Genomic DNA, 24,505 nt, shown 5'->3' with positions numbered 1-24,505 from the left:
ACAAAAGAAGTAAGCTCAAGGTGGGAATCTGACTTTTGTCCAGGACTCAAGAAATAGGCTCAGATTAAGAACATGTACATTTGCATTAATGCAAAGCTCAGAGTATGCTCTAGTGAGGTCTGTGTGGCAGTCCTTTTGCCTTGGTCATCCTGACCAGCTTCTAGAAAGTTGTTTAAAGGATTTTGTTTATTGCCTTGCTTGTTCCTTGACCCAGAAATGATCTTATTATTTTGCATGTACTTAAAGGTGGTATAAACACAGACTGGAAAAAATAAACTGTCTTGAGCCTCAGAATTGGCTGGGGTCATACTACAGTGTTGTCTAATTGTCACTTTTCTTACTCCTACCCTGGAGAACCTGTTGATTGACTGAGCAGGCTTAGTCAAATGGCACCTCAATGTTGGAGCTCCAGTAAGCAGGACACAGTGAAGAACACTGCAGGAGGAAGTGCACAAAGGAAGGTAAAGATTTGGGACAGTAGTGAATAAACCTTGTAAAAAGAGACAAGGTAGTGGTAAAATGGTGTGTGTGTGTGTGTGTGTGTGTGTGTGTGTGTGTGTGTGTGTGTGTGTGTGTTTAGAGGAGCCAAGATAATTCTCATAGATGCTTTAAGTCTTTGTACCCCAATTAGAGATAGTTAAGTCTCTAGACTTGAAAGAGAGAGAGAGAATGAGTTTGAGAAGAGCACTCCTTCCCACCTATCCAAGGATACTTTGGTGAAAGAGAAGGAAAATGAATGTAAGCTGTTTCAGAGCTCTCCTCTGGACAGGAGGAGGTTGGAAGACATCCTGCTTCCTCTCTGGCTCCTACTGGAGGAATGCTTAGTTCTGGTTCTGGGTCCCTTAGGTAAGATATCTGGTCCCTTTGGCGGGACATCTAGTTCTCTTCCCTCTGTCTATTGTCTGTCCTTGGCGCACCAATCTGTCCATGTCTCTGTTTTTGTTTCATTGTTTGATTGTTTTGTGCTTCATGTTCCAAAGAAAAAATGGTTGGTCAATCAACTGTTAATTTAGTTTTAACTCATTTTCAAAACAAAAGAGCAGCAGCAGTCTCAATTGGCCTTTGGCCTTTGGCCTTTGGAGTCCTGGAGTCCAGCACAGCTGCAGAAGCCCTGCTAGGGACTGATTGTCTGCACAAGGCACTCTTAAAAGGACCAGCAGCTTTCTGGCTTCTATGGTAAGGGAGCTAATGGATGTTTTGCGCCTAGAAAAATCTCTGTGACTGTGATTATTGGGTTCACTAGGTAACAAGATGCTCCTCCCTTGAAATTACAGCTAGAAAAAGTAAGAAAATTGTTTGGACTAAATATATAGCCACTTCTTTATGGCAAAAAGATTTGAAATTTAAACAAACATAAAATTTAGGCAGGAGGGACAAGTCCATGCCTATACCCATGAACAGGACATAAATAAAAATAGTTGGTAGTTGTTGGGTCAGCCTAAACAGGCATGCCCAGGGAAGCATGCCCAGTGAATTTATTTAATTTTATGTGTAATTAAAATCCTATATATATTCTTGAACTTCCAACAACTCTTTTATACAGAGGAAAAATGGGCTTCTAAACAAAGCCTCTTTTCTAGAAGTGTCCTCGCTGGAAGAGAGGCAGAAAAAGTGTTAGAGGAGAAATAGAAGTCCCTGCCTGCAAGGCTCCAGGCATTGCTGCTGGGTTCAGCCTGCTCTTATTCTGAAGAGAAGTCTTACTTCCTTGTTTTCTAATATGAAACTCTTGGCTGCTCTCTCTGTTGTGCATTCCATCTACATTATTCACATTGGAATTCAGAAGAACCAAGAGTAAAGCTGGAGACCTCCCCCAGGACATCTGGTGCTCAATACAGGTTCAGTATCTTTAGCTGAAGGGGACCTTTCTCCCCTCCCTAGCCCACCCATCCCAAGGACTCTGCTTCTCTTTGCTACTTGTCTCTTCTTACTTCTTTCATGTTTCCTACGTGTACTGAGTAACTTTCTTTTTGTTGCTTTATCTGATATGAGACTCCTTTAGCTTTAGTGCTTTTCCCTCTCTGCTTTCTCTTCTGTCACTACTTATAATCCATTTTTAATTGCCTCTGCCACCCAGTCTGTGGGTTTCTTTCTCTCTTTCTACTCCTTCTGCTATGGCTGCTGCTTCTGCTATGGCTGCTGCTGCTGCTGCTGCTGCTTCTTCTTCTTCTTCTTCTTCTTCTTCTTCTTCTTCTTCTTCTTCTTCTTCTTCTTCTTCTTCTTCCTCTTCTCTTCCTCCTTCTCCTTCTTCCTCTTCCTCTTCTTCCTCCTCCTCTTCTTTTTATTTTTTTTCTGTCATTTTTTTTGAAACAACAACCTAAGGACAGCTGCCTTTGGTTTGTTCTTTGTGTGATACTTACTGATAATTTGGAATAAACAAGGACTTCGACTTGTTCCTTTTCCTACAGCCTTTGCCCAAATGAAACCCTTTTCCTTCCTCTCTCATGTCAAAAGTCTCCAGAGCTGGTTTTTCTGATGCTGCAATCTGCTACCTGGGAAAGATACAAGTCTTTAAGTATAAGGATGAGGTCTGGAGGATCTTTGTTCTCAGAGCTGCAGAATGTAATGTCTTTTTAACCAAGCAACCTCCCTTTCTTATGAAACCCTGGCATAGCCTTAGGAAACTTGAAGGTTGTTGACCCTTAACTGCCTTCATCCCTTACAGGGGGATTCTTACTCCTATTGCTCAGATACTTGTGGTTTTCTTTGAAATTACTTTATTATTCTTAATTAATATTATGTTCATTACTTTTGTGTCTGAACGTGCATGGTGGTTATGCCTCATGTATGCCATGGCATGCATGGAGAGGTCAAAGAATGATTTTGGAGGTTGGTTTTGTGTTTCCATCTTTATGTGAGCTCTGCGGGATCAATCTCAGATTTCCAGTTTTCCACAGAAGTTGTCTTTACCAACCAAGCTACCTCAGGAGTTCAAGTAATGGGAATTGAGCCCAGAGCCCTGTACACACTAGCCACAGACTATGCCACTGAGCCATGCTCCCAGCTTGTGTGTATTCCTTAAAAAGCCTATTAAATCCTCACCCCTAAACAAAGCAGGGACCCCATTGTTTGACGACAGGGTACCAGCTAAGTTGTGAGTAAACTGGCAAGCTCAAACACTAGGTCTAATCACTTGTAAAGGGAGACCATTATTTTGAAGGAGAAACTCGGATCATCGAGCTTATGTTTGAATGGGCTGGTCGATGATAGGAAGGATAGGCCAAGCATGATGGGAGAGAGTTGAGGATCAAGAGAGTGGTCACTGTTCAGTCTCAAGAGGAAGTTCCCTGGTGACACCTAAAGAGATCCAGAACTGCCCCCTGGAGGCTAGAGCAGGCATAGCAAATATGTGACCCCAACCACAGTTGGAGGATTGCTTAGTGGACAAGGTCACTTCACTTGAGGTGGTGCCTCTACCTTTCTGATTCATTTTTCCTCTATTTGTAAGACGGGGAATCAGGCCTATCCTATCCCATTGGATACCCCCTAGGCTCCACCCTGAAGAACTGGGGCAAGGCAACCTGTTTCCTTTTGCAATAAAGCCTGACTCTACTATGAACTGGGGGTAAAAGACTTGTCTTTAAATGGAAGCCAAAATAAATACCATACTACAATTATTGACATGTATTTCAGGCATTGAAAAAAATAGCAACTTATAAAAATAGAGGCTTATGTTTAAGTCTCTTATGTTAAATGCACTACCATCATCCTGCTTGATCTTCTTTGCAAGGGAAAAAAGAAAGAAAAAGGTTTTTTTGTTCTTATTTGTATCCTTAAAGGAAATTCCAACTTCTGCAAAAGATGCAGATTGGATCACAATATCAAGTTTTTATCATGTGAGCTAGTCTCTTCTTTTTTTAGCACTTACAAATGATATTAATTAAAAAGTTTTGTGGGGAATGAAATTCAGTACAATCTGGTCTTATTGCAACATGGAGGTCATTAAACTATTTGAAATTTGAAAGGGTGGTAGCCCTTCAATATTAGGTGTACTCTCTGAAAGTCTTATTTATGAATGACAGCAGTGATCACTCTGAGCTGAGAAAGAACTGGTTTCTGTTGCTCATTGATACCCATTTTCATGTCTGGGAAATACTTTGCATGGTGGTGGTAGCACAAGGGTCCTGGGTGCAGCCTGCTATCACTCATCAGCAAGTCTGTCCAGCAGGCACCAGTAGTTTCTCTGTCCTTGCTTTTGACCCTCCATGCAAAAGTAACCATTTGCAATCATCTCTCGCAGTCCTTCCCTGGGACAGACATTTCATGTCCCAATCTGCAATTAAAAGATTAGCAGACAAGTGGGTTTTGTTCTCTCTCTCTCTCTCTCTCTCTCTCTCTCTCTCTCTCTCTCTCTCTCTCTGTGTGTGTGTGTGTGTGTGTGTGTGTGTGTGTGTGTGTGTGTGTGTGTGTGTGCCTTTTCTTGTGTGATAATTCATTGTTCAAGGTCTTTGGGAGCTCTTATAATGGCCACACCCTCCCAGAATATAACATTCAGTAACACTCAGAATCATATGAAACCAATAATCAATATGAAAAAAACAGAACCAGGTGATTCCTACAGAGTCACATGGGAAGTAGGTAATTTGACAGCTTCATCTCCTCCACCCACTCTAACCTCTGGCCTCACCAGATAAATCCTTTCTTGATTCCCATAAAATATTTTCAGGTGTTCTTCTAACATTATTTACACAGGGATGGGCCTGGATAGCCTCTCATTTCTCATGTTGTTGTCCATATTCAGTCCCTGACCCTCTTTTGGTGGGCAATCAAATTGGTTTGTTCCAGAATTCAACAGATTACTTTTTTAAATAGTTATTCAAAAGGTATTGTTGAACTGGCTGCTATTCCAGAGCACCTGGGTTCAGTTCTCAGCATCCACATCGGAGCTCACAACTGTCAGTAACTCCAGTTCCAGAGGATCTGGAATTCTGACAGAAACACACATGCATGCAAAAAAGCATCAATGCACCTTCAAAGATTCCAGGCAAATCTTTGTGCTGGAGAGACAGCTCAGGATTTAATACCGGCTACTCTTCCAGAGTCCCTAGTTCAACTCCCAGCAACAGCATGGTGGCTTAAAACCATGTATGCTGGATCCGATACCCTCTTCTGGCATTCAAGTGTACACCTCTCCTGGGCCACATCAGACACATCATAGCCTACACTGGATTAAAGGAAACAAGTCTTTTTTAAGTTAAAAAATAAATTATGTGTTACGTATACAAACAGGCTCCCAAAATCTTTCTCATGTTTGATTTTTGTCTTGTGTCTTTGATCCTTGTTTTATTTAGTACCTTACTATAACTGGTGTCTTCAAAACTTCCTATCCCCAAAATGTAACTGCTGGTAACTGAGTGATGCTAATCTTGACCATCACAATCACCTTCTTTGGAAGACTCACTGACCTTACCTTCTTTGGAGAAGTCTATGCTTCCTCATCTGGATGTTCCTTGTGACCGTGCCCTCACCCTGCAAGGAATAGGAAGTGAACCACTGACCCTGTTCCCTAAAATTTTCAAGAGCCTAATGTTGAGAGGAGGCTAGCTGACCAATGGTGTCTTCAAATCAGGATATAAGGAGTCTTATGTAACACCTGAGGCTTATGTACCAGACTTATGTTGTAAATATGTTAGTTTGGACTGGGCTCCACAGATGTGTTTGTGTGTGTGTGTGTGTGTGTGTGTGTGTGTGTGTGTGGTGTGTGTGTGTGTGTGGTGTGTGCGTGTGTTGGTTACTTGTGATTTTCTCTCTATAATGGCCTAAATCTGCTTCATAGAGAAGTTTTCTTGATGAGGAATACAGATTACATTTAACTTTGAGAATAAGAACAAGTATTTAGAATGTAGTTATGTGTTATAATGGTTTAATAAAGTGGTGGTTATAGGTTCGGCTCAAAGGTCTATGATTTCACTCGTCCTAGGTAGTTGACTAGGATTTCAACACCAGGACTGTTTTCCCCATTGTTGAGTGTGTCTTAAGTACAATTAGACAGCTGGTAGTTATCACCAAAATATGAGTGCTCCTACTGTACACTCAGGGCTATTATACCACGGCAATGGTCATTTTAATTGGAATAAATCTGAGCCCTCAGTAGGTTCTATAGATGCTGGTGGTGGATGAAATAGGTTATAACATTTGGCTATGTTCACTCTCACGGAGTCAGTGCTAGGCTTCCCAAATAGGACAGAAAGAACAACAGGCAAGGATGGTTGACTTTACCTGGATAAGGTCAAACTGCCTTCAGGAATGTCCTCGTATGAGAGTGTGTGCCTAGTGGTGTTACACTTTTTCTTAGTGAGCTTTTCAACTTTATGGTTATCTAAATTCTATCTCTTATTTATTACACTGAGTTTTGGGTAAAATAGACTTTCAAAAGATAAAGACCCCTTTTCTAAAAGTGGCTACACTGAGAAAAATATAGGAAAGAGACAATAGAGAGAGAAAGCTGTGCCTGTCAGAATCAAGACCACTGTTGCCCAGCTTGGTGTGCTTTTATTCTGAAGTCTGTCCTTGCTTTCTTGTTTGCTAAATTTCAATGCTAGACTGCTTGCTCAATCGTTGTGCATAAAAACTTAGAGTGCTGTTGAGCTTGAAACAAGGAGAGACTTGAGACACTCCCATCCCTGCAAGATTTCCATCTTGAAAACAATTAGTGATTGTCCCTTAAACTGACAGTAATTCATACATCAAAAAGAAAAGTTTAATTAAAACAAATCATGGATATTAATGATTCACCACAAATTCTCTTTTATCTTGGTACCATGATCTGAATGGTACCAAGTCACAGGTGAAGTAGTTCTAAATTTCCTATCTTCCCTTTTATATTGGTTAACCATTAACCTGTCACTAGTTAACCATTACACAGCCATAAGTATTGTTTAATCATTAATCATAGGATAACACTGATTATTGTCATTAGAGGAGGTGTGCCTCTGGTTATCCATTAGCCAAGAAGTTAATTGTTCTACAAATGTTCAGGAGCTGCAGAACCTGCTTAGAAAGAAGAGTGGTAAGCAATGAGTTCCAAACAGCAACTTGTAAAACTGAACGATGGCCACTTCATTCCTGCATTGGGCTTTGGCACCTACAAACCGGAAGAGGTAAGAATAGTAGTGTTGTGGTGGATAGGTCAACAGACAATTGTCTGAGGGTGGGTAGAGGAGATGAAGCTGTCAAGTCACTTACTTCCTATGTGACTCTGTGGGAATCAACTGGTTCTGTTTTACTGTGCAAGGTAGAAGATAGTTTGACTTTGCTCTGTATCAAGGTTTTACCAATAATTTCAATAATTGGTCTTGGCTTGCTAGAAGAATCAGTTACCAGTCCAGAACACCATCACCTTCCTTGATTCTCTGCTAATGGCAGAGGAGGGAGGAGGGGCTTCCTCTGTTTGTATATTTTCCCCTATTAAATAATATAAGACTTAGGGAAATCAGCATGGTGAATGTTTGTAAAATGTCCAAGGACTATTGCAGATCTATGTTGGGGAGCTGTCAGTAAAATTCACAGATAATGCTGCACTTGGGTTAAGTAAATCCTCCATTTATGATTTTCAATTGTGGGGACTGAGGGGACACTGCAAAGGGATGATGGTGGAAATGGTAAGGGTGACATGCTGGCTGGTTTTTGCTACTGTGCCTTCAGTGTAGAATGCAGTAGTCCAGAAGGTTCTCTGAAATGAAGTGACCAAAGAGGAGAGTCTGCACACCTGGAAGGAATTTCATATTTTCAAATCTTCCTTAGATTCTGGAATTTTAAAATAAGTGAATTATTCCTTTAACTTTGAATTCATACGTTTCTTATCTCTAAGATTGACAAAGATATGTAGGGAGTACCAATGGCCAAACTGCCCTGAATGCAATTTACCATGTCAGAAATATTCAAAGAGCAAGAGTGAAGAAATATGATGAGACTTAATTACTTTATAGGATAAAAGTGGACTACACAAAGGGAAAGAGGCAAGGCTTGAGAGCTGGCTCAATGGTGAAGAGCATTGGTTGCTCTTGCAGAGACCAGGGTTCGATTCCCAGCAGCCATATGGTGGTTTACAACCATCCATGATTCTAGTAATCCAACATAGGCCTCCAAGGGCACAGACTGCATGTAATTCGCAGGCATAATGTAAGGCAAACAATCACACATAAAATTAATCCAAAATATAATTTAGAAAAAGAAAGAGAAGGCAAGTGTCACGAAGACTCAGCCTGAGTAGGTTGGCAGCAAGACAACCTGAGGAGGCTTCAGGGCTGTGCACTGAGAGTCACCATTTCACTGACTATAACTTCATGGAGAGAAGAACTTGTAGACCAGGCAGACCTTGTACTCACAGAGATCGACTTTCCTCTGCTTTGGGAGCATTGGTATTCAAGGTAGTGTACCGTGCTCTGCTCTGAAGTTTTTAATATAATTGCAAAAGAGGTTTGACTCTATTCTTTAACATATGACTGTTTGCAGCATTACGCAAATCTGGCAAAGTAGGCAATAATTTTGAATTTAAGTCAGGTTATATCTTCACTAAATAAAGTAACTTCTGTTTTAAGGACCAACAACCCAACATGGATAATTGTTTACAAAATGAGGAACAACCAGCTCTCTCTAAACAGATGAGATTTCCCATATATTGTTACAATTGGATGCAGAAAATAAGGGGGAAGACAGATAATCTAGCACTAAACTTGTATTTCTTCTCTGTTTTGTTCCAAGAACCTTTCCTCTGTGTTGTTGTACCTGTGACCCACTGCATAAATTGTAACAGGACTATTCCTATATACTCAGCCCCATAAACCTTTCTAGAATAATCACTGAATGTGAGGTCTATTTGAGGGGATCTGATGTCACTGATGGACCATTGCTATGTGGGTATGCAAAGGTCATGGATGTGAACTTCTGGTGATTACCCAGGAAAGACCCAGTGAAATTAACACTACCTCAAAAGCTCACCTAACCTGAGATATGAGGAAAAGATGATTCTCCTGAATCACTCTTGTGTATTTGATCTTCACAATTCCTGTTGTAGATTCTGTTATTTTACAGGCAGTGGACAGGAATTTCAGTGGACAGGAGCAAGACTCTTATTAAGCACTAAGGCAGTATGAAAATGCCCTCAGAATGTATAATTCCTTCTACCTTAGAGAACTGACCATCGGATCCACTTGTGCCACTCCCCTTTGTGTCTTTAAATACTTCCTTTGTTCTTCCTTCAGGTTCCTGAAAATAAGCCACTGGAGGCTATCCATTTAGCTATAGAGGCTGGGTTCCGCCATATTGATACTGCCTATGTGTACCAAACTGAAAACCATGTAGGGCAGGCTATTAAAAGCAAGATTGCAGCTGGCATTGTGAAAAGAGAAGATATATTCATCACTACAAAGGTATTGTGTGTGCAGTGCTTAGGTGTACAGATTAGTTAAAATGTAATATAAGCAAGCAAACACTTACTTGATTGGATTATTAATCTGTAAAATATACATTCTTGTTCAACTCTTAATTGCATATAATTCATAGGTGAGTTCCAACGGGAAAAGCAAAAAGATTATGGCTTCCTACTATCTATATATGCATAGTTCAAAGTCCTTTGTTTTTCCAAGCCTTGATTATATTTTATCATGGGCTGTGGATTCAATAAACTATGACATTGTGACTTTTATATCTCCTAGATAACTTTACAATATGTTGTTTTCCAAAAACTATTTTTTACCTTTAAATATCAAATAGCAATAAAAAGCAACTTTCATATTAATGATTAAAGTGAATGTACTTGTATCCATCACAGATTAGAACATTCACATGGTTCTTCTGTTCAATGGTATAGGCTGCCAATTCCTTAATGGAAGAGAAGATTGAATAATTAGATAAATAATCGGTTTCTTATCTCTGTAGGATACAATACAGAGGCTGAAGATTATTATTAGTTGATGGGAGTTTGATCTTTTGAGAAAATTTCTATCATTTTTGAAAGATTGAAATCATCTTATAATGATGATGATATGGATAAATCACATTAATGGAAGCCACAGAACAAAAAAATTTATTTATTAGTACTTTCTGTATAGTACAAAATGTATCGCTATTATGTAACACAAAACCTCCACATGTGAAGAATTTACTAATCCAGCATTACTTTCACTCTTTTATGCAAGTAGCTTTGGTGCACTTTCCATAGACCAGAGATGGTTCTATCTAGCTTGGAAAAATCATTGAAAAACCTCCAACTGGATTATGTTGACCTCTATATTATACATTATCCAATGCAAATGAAGGTAAGCAATTTAAATGACCAGACTTGATCAACTTTGGCAAGGGTGGGGCTACTATTTTTCCCAATGATCAAGAAAGGTTTCTATTATATTTTCCTGTAATCTCAATTGCTGTGTTATATACTCTATTTGATGTAGATTAGACAAAAGATCATAACATGGGAAGCCCAAACAATTTCTAGAATTATAGATTTAGAACTGATCTTCAAAAATGCCACTGTTGAAGCATTTCTTATATTGCATTAGTAGATATTTGGATTTTATTCAGTTTTTCCTTGTGACATTCAGATAGTTCAAGTTTCTGGGTTATTACCTTCTTATAGCATCTGTGAATTTTCTACCGTCAAAATTAGTATTGAATATCACCCTGATTTACATCGTTAGTGAATCTAGTTGCCTTTTGCCCAGATAGAGAAAGACCCCTGAATGGCCAGGGTCAGGACTCAAATTCATTATTGCTGGAAATAATAGAAAGTTTGTATGACTACCGAATTTCTCAGGGATAGAGAAATACCTCAGCAGATACTGTGTACTGGTCCTGCCAGTACAAAGTTGAACAGTCCTCTGAGGCAGGAGTGAGGATTATAGAAAAGACAGAAAAGAAGACTCAGAGACAAAGGTTAGAAATGGGAGGACTGTCCAGTCGGTGCTGCAGCAGATTTGAATTTAGCTCTCTTAGGCTTTATATACTTTACAGCATCGTGGGATACAATGTCACCACCCACAGAGACAATGGCTGGTGTATATTCGATATCTGTACCCATCCGGAGGCCTCCCTATTCCTCCCTGTTCCTTCCTCCAAGATTAACAGAACATTCAGCTCCCCTCCTTGAGCTTCAAGTGTATCCTCTCTTATTGTTTTATGTATCAGCAGGCCAGGAAATCTGCCAGCAGACCCTGGCCTGACTTGACTCTGCCAGACAGGCTGTCACAGAAGCAGGCAAAATGGCTCCCGACACAGAAGTATCAATGAGAAGTGACAAAATAATAGATAACAGCTAGGAGACCTCAGGCAGATCTGTGAGAATACTGTATAATAATAATAATAATAATAATAATAATAATAATAATAATAATAATAGATATTTAAAAATACATGATTTATTCAAGAGACTAAATCATGCACCTAAAAATACTCCTTATAATTCCATATGCAAATCACTCTGTAAATATAAATATGTAGAATGATGCTCTGCTTAATATTTAGTGTTCCAGTTCTAGCTATTCCTATGAGACACCCATGTTTACTCAGATCAACATGCAGACTGTTTCTGTTCCAGCCGGGGGAAGATATGTTTCCAGTAGATGAGAATGGGAAAACATTATTTGACACAGTGGATCTCTGTGCCACATGGGAGGTGAGTTGGAAGAGGAACAACGGAGGTGAGGGAGGGACCACCGGGTATAGGAGAATATTGGAATGTGCCTATGGGTGTAGGCTTTCTTCATGTTTACAGATTGTGTTATTGGAGTTCGTACGACATTATAGTGGGAAGTGGGGTATTCAGGACAACAGGAATGACTAGATTCTACCATGATACTCAGTGTGGTCATCACTGCTTCTTAGGGGGGACCCAGGGATTCTGTATGGTTGACACTTCCTTCCTCTGTTTATCTTTAGTCTTTTGGTTTTTTCACGCTCAGTGCCAGGGATCATTCAGTCAGTGTCTCCCCAGGACGACTTTTTCAGTGTTAGTGTGATGATCAAATTCAGGGTCTTTCACACTCTGGCAAGGGCTCCGCCAATGAGCTATATGTGAAGAGTTGGATACTGTTCTTTTAACTATCTTGATAAAAATACAACTCTTAACAACTTCTTCCCGGCTGGGAAGATGGCTCGGTGGTTAAGAGCACTGACTGCTCTTCCAGAGGTCCTGAGTTCAATTCCCAGCAACCACATGGTGACTCACAACCATCTGCAATGGGATCTGGTGACCCCTTCTGGTGTGTCTGAAGACAGTGACAGTGTACTCACATAAATAAAATGAAGAATTTCTGTAGAAAAACAAAAAACAAAAACAAAAACAAACAAACAAACAAAATAACTCTTTCATTCCTAGGCCATGGAAAAGTGTAAGGATGCGGGATTGGCCAAGTCCATTGGGGTGTCCAACTTTAACCGCAGGCAGCTGGAGAAAATTCTGAATAAGCCGGGCCTCAAATACAAGCCTGTGTGCAACCAGGTGAGAACTTTTTACCTCACATTTCCTATTTCTATTCTGATGCCTCCAGTCTGGTTGCCGCTTTTTAATTCATCTTATTTTCATAGAAAAGAAGATTCTAAGATCAGTGATACTTAGAGATTCTAAAATATAGTCTTGGATTATTAAAATTTTGTGAAAATGAGGGCATACCACTGTGCCCAAGAGGTACAGAATGTGAAGAATTAAAGTGTTTCTGGAAGCAGTTGTCAGTAGGCGTGTTTAAGGATAAAAGTAGATTCATCCTGATCTGGAAAATATACCTCCATATATATATATACATATGTATATATACATACTTTTTTTACTACTTTTTAATTAAATAAAATGAATATACATCTATTTTTGTAATATATATTAAGTATACATTTACATATATTTATATTATTTGAATTATACTTATGGTATAAAATATTTAATTAGAGTTATATAAATATTTCATATCCAATTTAAAAAAACAAAGAGAAAAGATGTAATACACAAGAGTTTAAATGTTTGTACCACAGAGAAGCAATAAATGTTTAAGATTACCAAAAAATAATTATAAAAATATAATATATACACCATGTAAAATATGTAATAATATAGTAAATACAAATTAAATGTAAAACAGAAATATAAGTATTTTCTTTAATTTTTAAAATTACATTTGTGTGTATGTGTTTATGCTTGTATGTGTGTGTGTTTATGTTTGTGTGTGTGTGTGTGTGTGTGTGTGTGTGTGTATACGTGTGTTATGGTAGATATGTGGAGGACAGAAGATAATATGTGGGTTTCACGGAGCAATCTCAGTTCTGGCTTGGCAGCAAAGATCTTAACCCACTGCACCATGTCCCTTGCCTTATTACTGCAACATTCTTATGAACTTCCTCAAAGCACATCCTTTGATTTTCACCTTCAGAGAGCGTAGAAAACATCTCCCAAGATGAAGATGTTATCAGACATTGTTACATTTCTGTTTAGAGACATTAACAATAGTTCTCTTACATAATTTGAATATGCCTATATTTAAATTTCTCAGTGATTTCTAGAGGCATCTTCAAGCCAACACTATGCTTTCTGTTTGTAATGCAAAACAGAATTAAACTCCAAGATATGATTCATAGAACTGGATTGTCACAGGAAAATTATTTTGTGTCATATCGATAATATAGAAATGAAATTAAGTGTTAAAGACACAGAGGAAATTATATTGATGAACTAAACACATTACATTTTCTTATTAAGGTACTTACCTTTAATGTTTCTCTGTTACATTAACGTTAGAAGCTCATATAATCATATATCTTTGTCCATCTAAAGGTGGAATGCCATCTCTACCTGAACCAGAGCAAGCTGTTGAACTACTGTAAGTCAAGGGACATTGTTCTAGTTGCCTACTGTGCTCTTGGATCTCAACGACCTAAACGATGGTAAGACATTTACTTCAAACACCAGTTGGGGAAGTCTTTCCAGTACTATAAACTCAAATTTCAGAAGCTCAGTTTGAACTTGCTCAGAGAGAGGGTAGAATTTGCATTTTGTGGGAGATCTCAATGGTGGAAATATAGCTGGTCCAAGGAGTCCTCTGAAGACACCTGGATTTGAGAAGGTACCCTATGAGTTCCAAAGCCTCCTAAAGACTCTCAACTTTTGAAACTAAAGATTTCTGCCTCTTCTTCCAGGGTAGACCCAAGCTCCCCAGTTCTCTTGAATGATCCAGTTCTTTGTGATGTGGCAAAAAAGCACCAGCGAAGCTCTGCTCAGATTGCCCTTCGCTACCAACTTCAACGTGGAATTGTCGTTCTTGCCCAGAGTTACAAAGAGAATGAGATAAAAGAGAACATACAGGTGAGTAGGGAGTCCGTGGACATCTGGGACTCTATACACTGTCTCACTATCTCGCCACTATTTTCTTCTTTGAAATCTCTCAAGGCATTTTTGTTTTTTGAGTCACTCTCCTTAGCATTTCCTAAACATGTGAAATTTCATTTGCATTCAGAAGTGCTCTGAACTAAGCACAAATGTCAAGCTAACTTGATAGACTTAGATTTAGAGAGAGCACACAGATTTAGGATCCAGCATTAAGTCAGACATGCACTGTGAACAGCTCCTTTGCAATGGATCTCTGCACTTTGCTGAAATGAGACTGTAAGTGTGGATAGCTATTTTGATATGATTATTGTTGCTTTATTTTGTACTCTGCCTGCATAGTCACATATTTTATTTTTTATTTTATTTTTGTTACTCATTTTTAAGTTTATGTATATAGATGTTTTGGCTGCATATATATCTATATAGCTGTGCGTGCCTGGTGCTTGCTGGCAGAAGGCAGAAAATGGTATCATACGTCCTAGAACTACAGTTGTGGATGGTGGTGAGCTGCCCTGTGGGCACTGGGAATCGAACTTGCCCAGAAAGAGAAGCTGGTGATCTAAACCACTGAGCCCTCTCTCCGGGCCTATACTCATACATTGTAATGTGGATGTATTTATTTCTTGTGAAGTTGCTTCACTGACTAAGTGAATATTTTTTTCTTGAAGATTTGCCTATGCAGATGATCTTTAATTTTCTTTTTTATTGGATATTTTATATATTTACATACTGAGTAGATTAAGCAGGGTGTGTGTGTGTGTGTGTGTGTGTGTGTGTGTGTGTATTTGTATATATGTAGTGATAGAACAAGAGAACATGAATATGGGAGAGACTAACAGGGATATATGTGAGACTTCTAGAGAGGAAGAGAAAAGGGGTAGTGAAAGTATGTAATTATATTTTAATTAAGAGTTGAAAATATGGACTGAGCCAGTCCCACAGCTCTCTGTACCCAAATCCCATGGGGGAGAGAACTGGACTCTCAGAAGTACAGACAATCCTGAGAGCTCAGAGGAGACAACTACTTTTGCTCATATCCCTGGCCCAAGAGGAACCCACCTAGTGCCCTCTGTGCCCTCTGTGCACAGAAACCTAGGAGCAGTTAGGGGCCGGACTCTTCCAGTTTTTGCTACTCCCAGAGCTGAAAACCAGTCATCAGAAGTGCTGACACACCTGAAAGCAGAGGTAAGACCAATTCTTCTGTTCCAAGCAACCTGCCTAGAAGCCTCAGGACTCATAGGAGCACTCTCAGACAGGACCCTTCCAGTTTCTGCTGTGCCCAGAGCTGACCCAGCCCCACAGCTCTCTGTACTGAGATCTGGCTGAGAGAAAACAGGTATACAGGAGTGCTGACACACAGGCTTACAGGTAGGTCAAGTCACTGACAGAAACAGCAAGACAAGCTAACACCAGAGATAACCTGATAGTGAAAGACAAGCACAGGAACCTAAGCAACAGAAACAAAGATTACTTGGCATCATCAGAGCCCAGTTCTACTACCAAAGCAAATAATGGATATCCAAATACACCAGAAAAGCAAGATTTGGATTCAAAATCACATCTTATGATGATGATAGAGGATGTTAAGAAAGACAAAAATAACTTCCTTAAAGAAATGCAAGACAACACAGGTAAACGAATAGGACCCTTAAAAAGGAAACACAAAAAATCCCTTAAAGAATTACAGGAAAACACAAGCAAACAGGTGAAGGAATTGAACAAAACCATCCAGGATTTAAAAATGGAAATAGAAACAATAAAGAAAGCAAAAAGGAAGACAACCCTGGAGATAGAAAACTTTGGAAAGAGATCAGGAGTCATAGACACAAACAACACCAACAGAATACACGAGATAGAAGAGAGAATCTCAGGGGCAGAAGATACCATAGAAAACATTGACACAACTGTCAAAGATAATGTAAGATGCAAACAGCTCCTAACCCAAAACATCCAGGAAATCCAGGACACAATGAGAAGATCAAACCTAAAGAAAATAGGTATAAGATGCCCCAACATATAAAAAAGACACGTGCTCCACTATGTTCATCGCAGCCTTATTTATAATAGCCAGAAGCTGGAAAGAACCCAGATGCCCTTCAACAGAGAAATGGATACAGAAAATGTGGTACATCTACACAATGGAATATTACTCAGCTATCAAAAACAATGACTTTATGAAATTCGTAGGCAAATGGTTGGAACTGGAAAATATCATCCTGAGTGAGCTAACCCAATCACAGAAAGACATACATGGTATGTACTCATTGATAAGTGGCTATTAGCCCAAATGCTTGAATTACCCTAGATGCCTAGAACAAATGAAACTCAAGACGGATGATCAAAATGTGAATGCAGATCGCTCCTGAGAGACACAGCCAGAATACAGCAAATACAGAGGCGTATGCCAGCAGGAAACCACTGAACTGAGAACAGGACCCCTGTTGAAGGAATCAGAGAAAGAACTGGAAGAGCTTGAAGGAGCTTGAGACCCCATATGTACAGCAATGCCAACCAACCAGAGCTTCCAGGGACTAAGTCACTACCCAAAGACTATACATGGACTGACCCTGGACTCTGACCTCGTAGGTTGCAATGAATATCCTAGTAAGAGCACCAGTGGAAGGGGAAGCCCTGGGTCCTGCTAAGACTGAACCCCCAGTGAACGTGATTGTTCGGGGGAGGGCAGCAATGCGGGGAGGATGGGGAGGGGAACACCCATAAAGAAGGGGAGCGGGAGGGGATGGGGGATGTTTGCCCGGAAACCGGGAAAGGGAATAACACTCAAAATGTATATAAGAAATACTCAAGTTAATAATAATAAAAAAAAAAAGAAAGAAAATAGGTATAGAAGAGAGCAAAGGGAACTTAAAGGGAAAGTAAAAATCTTCATTAAAACTATAGAAGAAAACTTCCCTAACCTAAAGAAAGAGATGTCCATAAATATAAAAGAAGCCTACAGAACTCCAGATGGATTGGACCAGAAAGGAAATTCCCCCCATCACATAATAGTCAAAACACCAAATGCACAAAATAAAGAAAGAATATTAAAAGCAGTAAGGAGTAAAGGCCAATTAACATAAAAGGGAGAACTATCAGCATTACACCAGAATTCTCAACAGAGACTGTAAGCCAGAAGACCCTTGGGCAGATGTCATACAGACACTAAACGAACACAAATGCCAGCCCAGGTTACTATATCCAGCAAAACTCTCCATTAACAGATGGAGAGAACAAGATATTCCATGACAAAACCAAATTTACAATATCTTTCCACGAATCCAGTCCTACAAAGGATAATAGATGGAAAACTCCAACCCAAGGAGGGAAACTACACCCTAGAAAAAGCAAAAAAGTAATCTCCTTGCAAAGAAACCAAAAGAAGAGAGCCACACAAACATAATTACACTTCTAATACCAAAAGTAACAGGAAGCAACAATCACTATTCCTTAACATCAATAGACTTAATTCCCCAATAAAAAAGAAAACATAGACTATCAGACTGGATATGTAAAGAGGATCCAGCATTTTGTTGAATGCAGGTATCACACCTCAATGACAAAGACAGACACTAGCTCAGAATAAAAGGCTGGAGACAATTTTCCAAGCAATTGGTACCAAGAAACAAGTTGGAGTAGCTATTCTAATATTGAATAAAATCAACTTTCAACCAAAAGTTATCAAAAAAGGTAAGAAAGGACACTTCATATTCATCAAAGGAAAAATCCACCAAGACAAACTCTCAATCCTGAACATTAATGCTCCAAATGCAAGTGCACTTATATTCATAAAAGAAACCTTACTAAAGCTCAAAGAACACATTGAACCTCACACAGTAATAGTGGGAGACTTCAACACCCCACTCTCAGCAATGGACAGATCATGGAAACAAACTAAACAGAGACTCAGTGAAACTAACAGAAGTTATGAACCAAATAGACTTAACAGATGTTTATAGAAAATTTCACCTTAAAACAAAAGGATGCACCTTCTTCTCAGAACCTCATGGTACCTTCTCCAAAATTGACCATATAATCAGTCAGAAAACAGGTCTCAACAGATACAAAAAGATAGAAATAATCCCACGTACCCTATCAGGTCACCACGGACTAAGGCTGGTCTTCAATAACAACAAAAACAAAAGAAAGCCCATATTTACACGAAAGTTGAACAATGCTCTACTCAATGATAATTTAGTCAAAAAAGAAGTAAAGAAATTAAAGTCTTTTTAGAATTTAATGAAAATGAAGGCACAACATACCCAAACTTATGGGATACAATGAAAGCAGTGCTAAGAGGAAAACTCAGCTCTGAGTGCCTGCAAAAAGAAACTGGAGAAAGCATACATTACCAGCTTGACAGCACACCTAAAAGCTCTAGAACAAAAGGAAAGAAATATATCCAAGAGGTGCAGATGACAGGAAATATTCAAACTCAGAGCTGAAATCAATGAAGTAGAAACAAAAAAAGTATACAATGAATCAACAAAACCAGGAGCTGGTTCTTTGAAAATATCAACAAGGTAGATAAACCTTTGCCAGACTAACCAGAGGGCACAGAGAGTATATACAAATTAAGAAAAATCAGAAATGAAAAGAGAAACAAACAACGGAATCTGAGGAAATTCAAAAAATCATCAGATCTACTAAAAAAGCCTATATTTGACAAAAAAAAATGGAAAACTGGAAGAAATGGACAATTTCTAGGCGGATACCAGGTACCAAAGTTCTATCAGGATCATGTAAACCATCTAAATAGTCCCATAACTCCTAAAGAAATATAAGTAGTTTTTAAAAGTCTCCAAACTGAGAAAACCCCAGGACCAGATGGGTTTAGTGTAGAATTCTATCAGACATTCATAGAAGACCTCATACCAATATTGTCCAAACTATTCCACAAAATAGAAACAGACAGAGCACTAGCTAATTTCTTCTATGAAGCCACAATTATGCTTATACTTAAACAACACTAAGACCCAACAAAGAAAGAGAACTTCAGACTAATTTCCCTTATCAATATGAAAACAAAAATACTCAATAAAATTCTTGCAAACCGAATCCAAGAACACATCAAAACGATCATCCATCATAATCAAGTAGGCTTCATCTCAGGAATGCAGGGATGGTTCAATATATGCAAATACATCAACATAATACACTATGTAAATAAACTCAAAGAACAAAACCACATGATCATCTCATTAGATGCTGAGAAAGCATTTAACAAAATTCACACCCCTTAAGGTCTTAATGTTAAAAGTCTTAGAAAGATCAGGAATTCAAGGTTTATACCTAAACATAATAAAAGCAATATACAGCAAACCAGTAGTCAACTTCAAACTAAATGGACAGAAACTTGAAGCAATACCACTAAATCAGGGACTTGACAAGGCTCCCACTCTCTCCCTACTTATTTAATTTAGTACTCAAAGTCCTAGCCAGAGCAATCAAAAACAAATGGAGGTCAAAGGGATATAAGTTGGAAAGGAAGAAATCAAAATATCACTATTTGCAGATATTATGATAGTATACTTAATTGACCACAAAAGGTTCACCAGAGAACTACTAAGCCTGGTAAGTTTCAGCAAAGTGGATGGGTGTAAATTTAACTCAAACAAATCAGTAACCTTCTTCTACTCAAAGAATAAACAGGCTAAGAAAGAAATTAGAGAAATAACAACCTTCAATAGTCACAAATAACCTACAAACCTATGTGTGACTCTAATCAAGCAACTGAAAGATTTGTATGACAAGAACTTCAAGTCTTTGAAGAAAGAAATTGAAGATTTCCAAAGATGGATAGACCTCCCATGCACGTGGATTGGCAGGATAAATATAGTAAAAATGGCCATTCTGCTGAAAGCAATTAAATGCAATTGCTATCAAAATTCCAACTCAATTCTTCATAGAGTTGGAAAGAGCAATTTGTAAATTCATTTGGAATAACAAAAAACCCAGGATAGTGTAAACTATCCACAACAATAAAAGAACTTCAGGGGGAATCACCATCCCTGACCTCAAGCTGTATTACAGAGCAATAGAGATAAAAACTGTGTGGTATTTGTACAGAGACAGGCAGGTAGATCAGGGGAATACAATTGAAGACCCAGACATGATCCCACACACCTATGGTCACTTGATCTTTGACAAAGAAGCTAAAACCATCCAGTGGAAAAAAGCATTTTCAACAAATGATGCTGGTTCAACTGGAGGTCACCATGTAGAAGAATGCAAAATGACCCATTTTTTCTCCTTGTACAAAGCTCAAGTCCAAGTGGATCAAGGACCTCCACATAAAACCAGATACACTGAGACTAATAGAAGAAAAAGTGGGAAGAGCCTTGAACACATGGACACGAGAAAATTTCCTGAACAAAACACCAATGGCTTATGCTCTAAGATCAAGAATTGACACGTGGGACCTCATAAAACTGCAAAGCTTCTGCAAGGCAAAAGACATTGTCATTAGGACAAAACAGCAACCAACAGATTGGGAAAAGATCTTTACCAATCCTACATCTGATAGAAGGCTAATATCCAATATATACAAAGAATTCAAGAAGTTAGACTCCAGAGAGCCAAATAACCCTATTAAAAATGGGGTACAGAAGGGTTGGGGATTTGGCTCAGCGGTAGAGCGCTTGCCTAGCACGTGCAAGGCCCTGGGTTCGGTCCCAAGCTCCGGAAAAAAAAAAAAAAAAAAAAAAAAAGAACAAAACCAAAAATGGGGTACAGAGCTAGACAAAGGATTCTCAACTGAGGAATATCAAATGGCTGAGAAGTACCTAAAGAAATGTTCAACATTCTTAGTCATCCAGGCAATGCAATCAAAACAACCCTAAGATTCCACCTCACACCAGTGAGAATGGCTAAGATTAAAAACTCAGGTGACACCAGATGCTGTGGAGCATGTGGATAAAGAGAAACACTACTCCATTGTTGGTAGATTTGCAAGCTGGTACAAGTACTCCAGAAATCTGTCTGGAAGTTCCTCAGATAATTAGACATCGCACTTCCTAAGGACCCAGCTATACCACTCCTGAGCATATACCTAAATGATGCTCCAACATAGAACATATACACATGTTCCACTCTGTTCATAGCAGCCTTATTTATAATAGCCAGAAGCTGGAAAGAACCCAGATGCCCTTCAACAGAGGAATGGATACAAAAAATATTGTACATCTACTCATCTATCAAAAACAATGACTTACTGTATTCTCAGTTCTTTAGTTCTTTAAAATCTGAAGAAAAGTTCACTCACTGCTTTTTACTAGGTGGATCCAGTGTTAGAGTTCAGCTTGCTTTCTTCCCTTCTTCCCTTCTTTCTTCCCTCTCTTTTCCCTCCCTCCCTTCCTCCCTTCTCATTTCCCCTTCTGTTTTCCTTATCTCTCCCTACCTTCCTCTGTTGTATTTATTTACCACTAATTTTTAGAGAAAGAAAAGGATTAGTTTTTAAAAAATTAGTAAAAATTATTTTATATTCATGGAGGATATCCTCTACAAGTCAAACCCTTTGTTCCTTGGAAATTATAAAATTAATACTTGTCTAATTCTTGGATGAAATTGTGTTGTAAAGACCATTGTTAATATTTTGACAGTTCATCATGTGGATTATAGAAAGCTGATTGCATTCACATAAATATTCAAATTTTATGGTTCAGAAAATTGCTTTAGTGTCCTTGGAAACCATCTCTGTGGTCTTTGAATAGCATCAAATTTGCATCAGCTGAAGCTCCCTTTGTCTATATTGTGCTGCTTCATCATGTGAGAAAAATTGTTTCTTTAATCTGCTATCTGACATACTTTGAATACTTGGGTACCTTTCTTGACATCTTTAATACATTTTAGAACATGTTTTGTATATTTTTAAAAAATCGCCTTCCAGAATAAAATGTGATTCACTTGGGTTTTGAGAATCGCAAATGTGGAGTGTCCTAAAGTGTTGCTAATTCTTCAACAGGTGTTTGAATTTGAGCTGCCTTCAGAAGATATGAAAATCCTAGATAGCCTGGACAGAAATTTAAGATATGCACCTGCTCCATTGTAAGTCACTCTGATTAATATGCCACAATTTATTTTACTTTGTGTCTTTTCCTTTCCAGTGAATGCTTGTTCAGAAAACCAAAAACTTCATTGGTGTTTTGAAAGCTGCCATTAATATAGTTATTTTAACAATTGTTACTTTTCATTTTTGACTTAAAAATGTTAATACTGAATATAAAAGTTATGCAGAAAGAGATGTAAAACCAAGGGAAAAATAATTGGGGCAGGGGCAACACCTCATTGATTAAAGACAGTCACTAAAAATGTTTCTCGCCAGGTTTTGACACATATTGCCCCACGGAGGCCATGGTATTAAAGGGGTAAATGGTTTGCAAAGACAAACATGTACTATCATTGCTAAATGTGTTATTTATTAATAGACCAAAATGAAGGATAACATGGGACAGTGGGTGGCAAGTCAGGGAGTGGCAAACACTCAGGAATTCCGGCCACCTATTAAATAGTTTAGTAAGTAATGATTTTTGTCAGTTTATGTTTTTAAGCTTGCTAAGGCATAAAGATCTACAAATTATCTGATAACCTTGCTCATTAGACAGAGAAATCTATCTTATCAATGACATTCTTTATCCGAATGAAACAAAATGTGTTGCATTTGACAGGTAGTGCATAAAAATGAATGAATTAAAAGCTGCATTTTCCACATTATTGTGTAATGGCTAATGTTCAGACTCACAATAACAGGATATTCCCTTTACGGCTTTACTGGCTGAATGAAATGTGGCCCGATTTTGCCTCTGTGCTTTGGCAGACTGACTGTAGAAGCCAAAAGAAAGGAGCATTTTGTGAATGTCTGTTTCCCTATATCATTCTGATCTTGGCAAGGACATTTAATTTGAAATTTTCAGTTATAATATTTTTAAAACATTTTCTTCATAGTCAAGTTTATGAAAATGAAAAAAATAGCATATTCCACAATCTGGCAGGAAAACAACGTGGTCAACTCGAGTGATAACGTCATAGATTTCTGCTTTTGCCACCATAGAAATAAATCCAAGTGTTAATGTTTTACATTTTTCTTTTCTTTTTTAGTGGCCAGGGACACCCGGAATATCCCTTTTCTGATGAATTTTAATGTGGCGACCTGTGACCCGATTTCTCCACACAGTCTCAAAGTCCCCAGTGCGAATGTTAATGGGCATTACATCCCAGATGCTGCTGAGTTGACATATTCTGTCACTTCTGCTCAGCCCGAGCTGCCTGACCTTCATCCAGAGCTGGGTCCACCACCCCAGAACATAAATCATTACATTTTCAACAAACTTTGAAAGAACGCTTGTTATAAAGTTTTTTGGTCAGGATTGTCAGTGTTTCTTGTGTGGTTTGTTTCTTTTTGAATCATTGAGACCAAAGATTAACTTCTGTGGAAGCCTGGGGATAGAGTTTAGGAAGGGATAACCTATGGGGAAGTGGTGGGTAGAGACATTTGGGCCTAGGGAAGTTGCACTCAGCAGGTATTTAGGAGAGGGCTCATCTGGCCTGTGACTCATTGCATGTAGTTCATTGTTCTCAGTATGGAAGGTGAGAAATTCTTGGAAAGACAGACCCGCAGTGCCTGGCTTCCCCCACAGCATCTAAATAATAGAGTTCTGGATTGGGGGGTGAGACACAACGGAAATAGTATGGACCCATGAGGTGACAGGAAAGTTGAACAAGGGCCTGATCTTTGGGTATAGCGATATTTCATTCAGAGTCATTCTAATGCTATGTTGCTTTAGCAGAGTAAGAGTTGTAAGTTCCCCCTGGTTCCCAGGACCTATCTAGTCCCAAGTTCTAGGCCTCACGAACAGTGTCAGGTATGGGTTAGAACTTGTAGAGTAGGCCTTAATTCTAACAAAGCATAGTTGGCTCCTTCCATAACAATTGTACCACTGTTCCACAACTATGTCTTGCAGGCAGGTTACTGTTGCAGGTTTCAGGGTTGTAGCTGAGTGATATTTATTGACGATCACTTTTCTCCTCTGAGAGCATAAAAAGGTACCCTCTAGCACCATTAATGCTATTCAGTAGGTTGAAACTCATAGTTGGGCCCCAGATTTATTCCTCCATGTTACGTGACATAAGTATCCTCTTATTTAGTTTCATTTTCATAATAATAAAGTACAACTTCAAGTAAATGCAACTTCCATAAAAACA

The 24,505-nt window shown here is 38.7% G+C and overlaps 1 protein-coding gene across 2 annotated transcripts in view; it reads left to right on the top strand.

Annotated features, from left to right (window-relative positions):
• Positions 1 to 23,670, top strand: part of LOC116883173 (aldo-keto reductase family 1 member C1 homolog) — a 30,566-nt gene extending 6,896 nt beyond the window's left edge. The window contains exons 1-10 of one of the 2 annotated variants that reach the window (XM_032884209.1): positions 1,177 to 1,835; positions 6,976 to 7,097; positions 9,201 to 9,368; positions 10,140 to 10,256; positions 11,534 to 11,611; positions 12,314 to 12,436; positions 13,757 to 13,866; positions 14,119 to 14,284; positions 22,269 to 22,351; positions 23,402 to 23,670. In XM_032884209.1, coding sequence (XP_032740100.1) covers positions 7,014 to 7,097; positions 9,201 to 9,368; positions 10,140 to 10,256; positions 11,534 to 11,611; positions 12,314 to 12,436; positions 13,757 to 13,866; positions 14,119 to 14,284; positions 22,269 to 22,351; positions 23,402 to 23,444 — 972 coding nt within the window. In that variant the 5' untranslated portion in view covers positions 1,177 to 1,835; positions 6,976 to 7,013 and the 3' untranslated portion in view covers positions 23,445 to 23,670. Of the gene's footprint in view, positions 1 to 1,176; positions 1,836 to 6,975; positions 7,098 to 9,200; positions 9,369 to 10,139; positions 11,304 to 11,533; positions 11,612 to 12,313; positions 12,437 to 13,756; positions 13,867 to 14,118; positions 14,285 to 22,268; positions 22,352 to 23,401 lie in introns of those variants that run through there. The other variant, XM_032884208.1, reaches the window with a different exon arrangement.
• Positions 23,671 to 24,505: the final 835 nt, after the last annotated feature.

This window comes from Rattus rattus, chromosome 14, assembly GCF_011064425.1.
Source record: "Rattus rattus isolate New Zealand chromosome 14, Rrattus_CSIRO_v1, whole genome shotgun sequence".
NCBI lineage: Eukaryota > Metazoa > Chordata > Mammalia > Rodentia > Muridae > Rattus > Rattus rattus.
The sequence above is the reverse complement of the archived record's forward strand: the minus strand, read 5'-3'. Positions and strand labels throughout refer to the sequence as shown.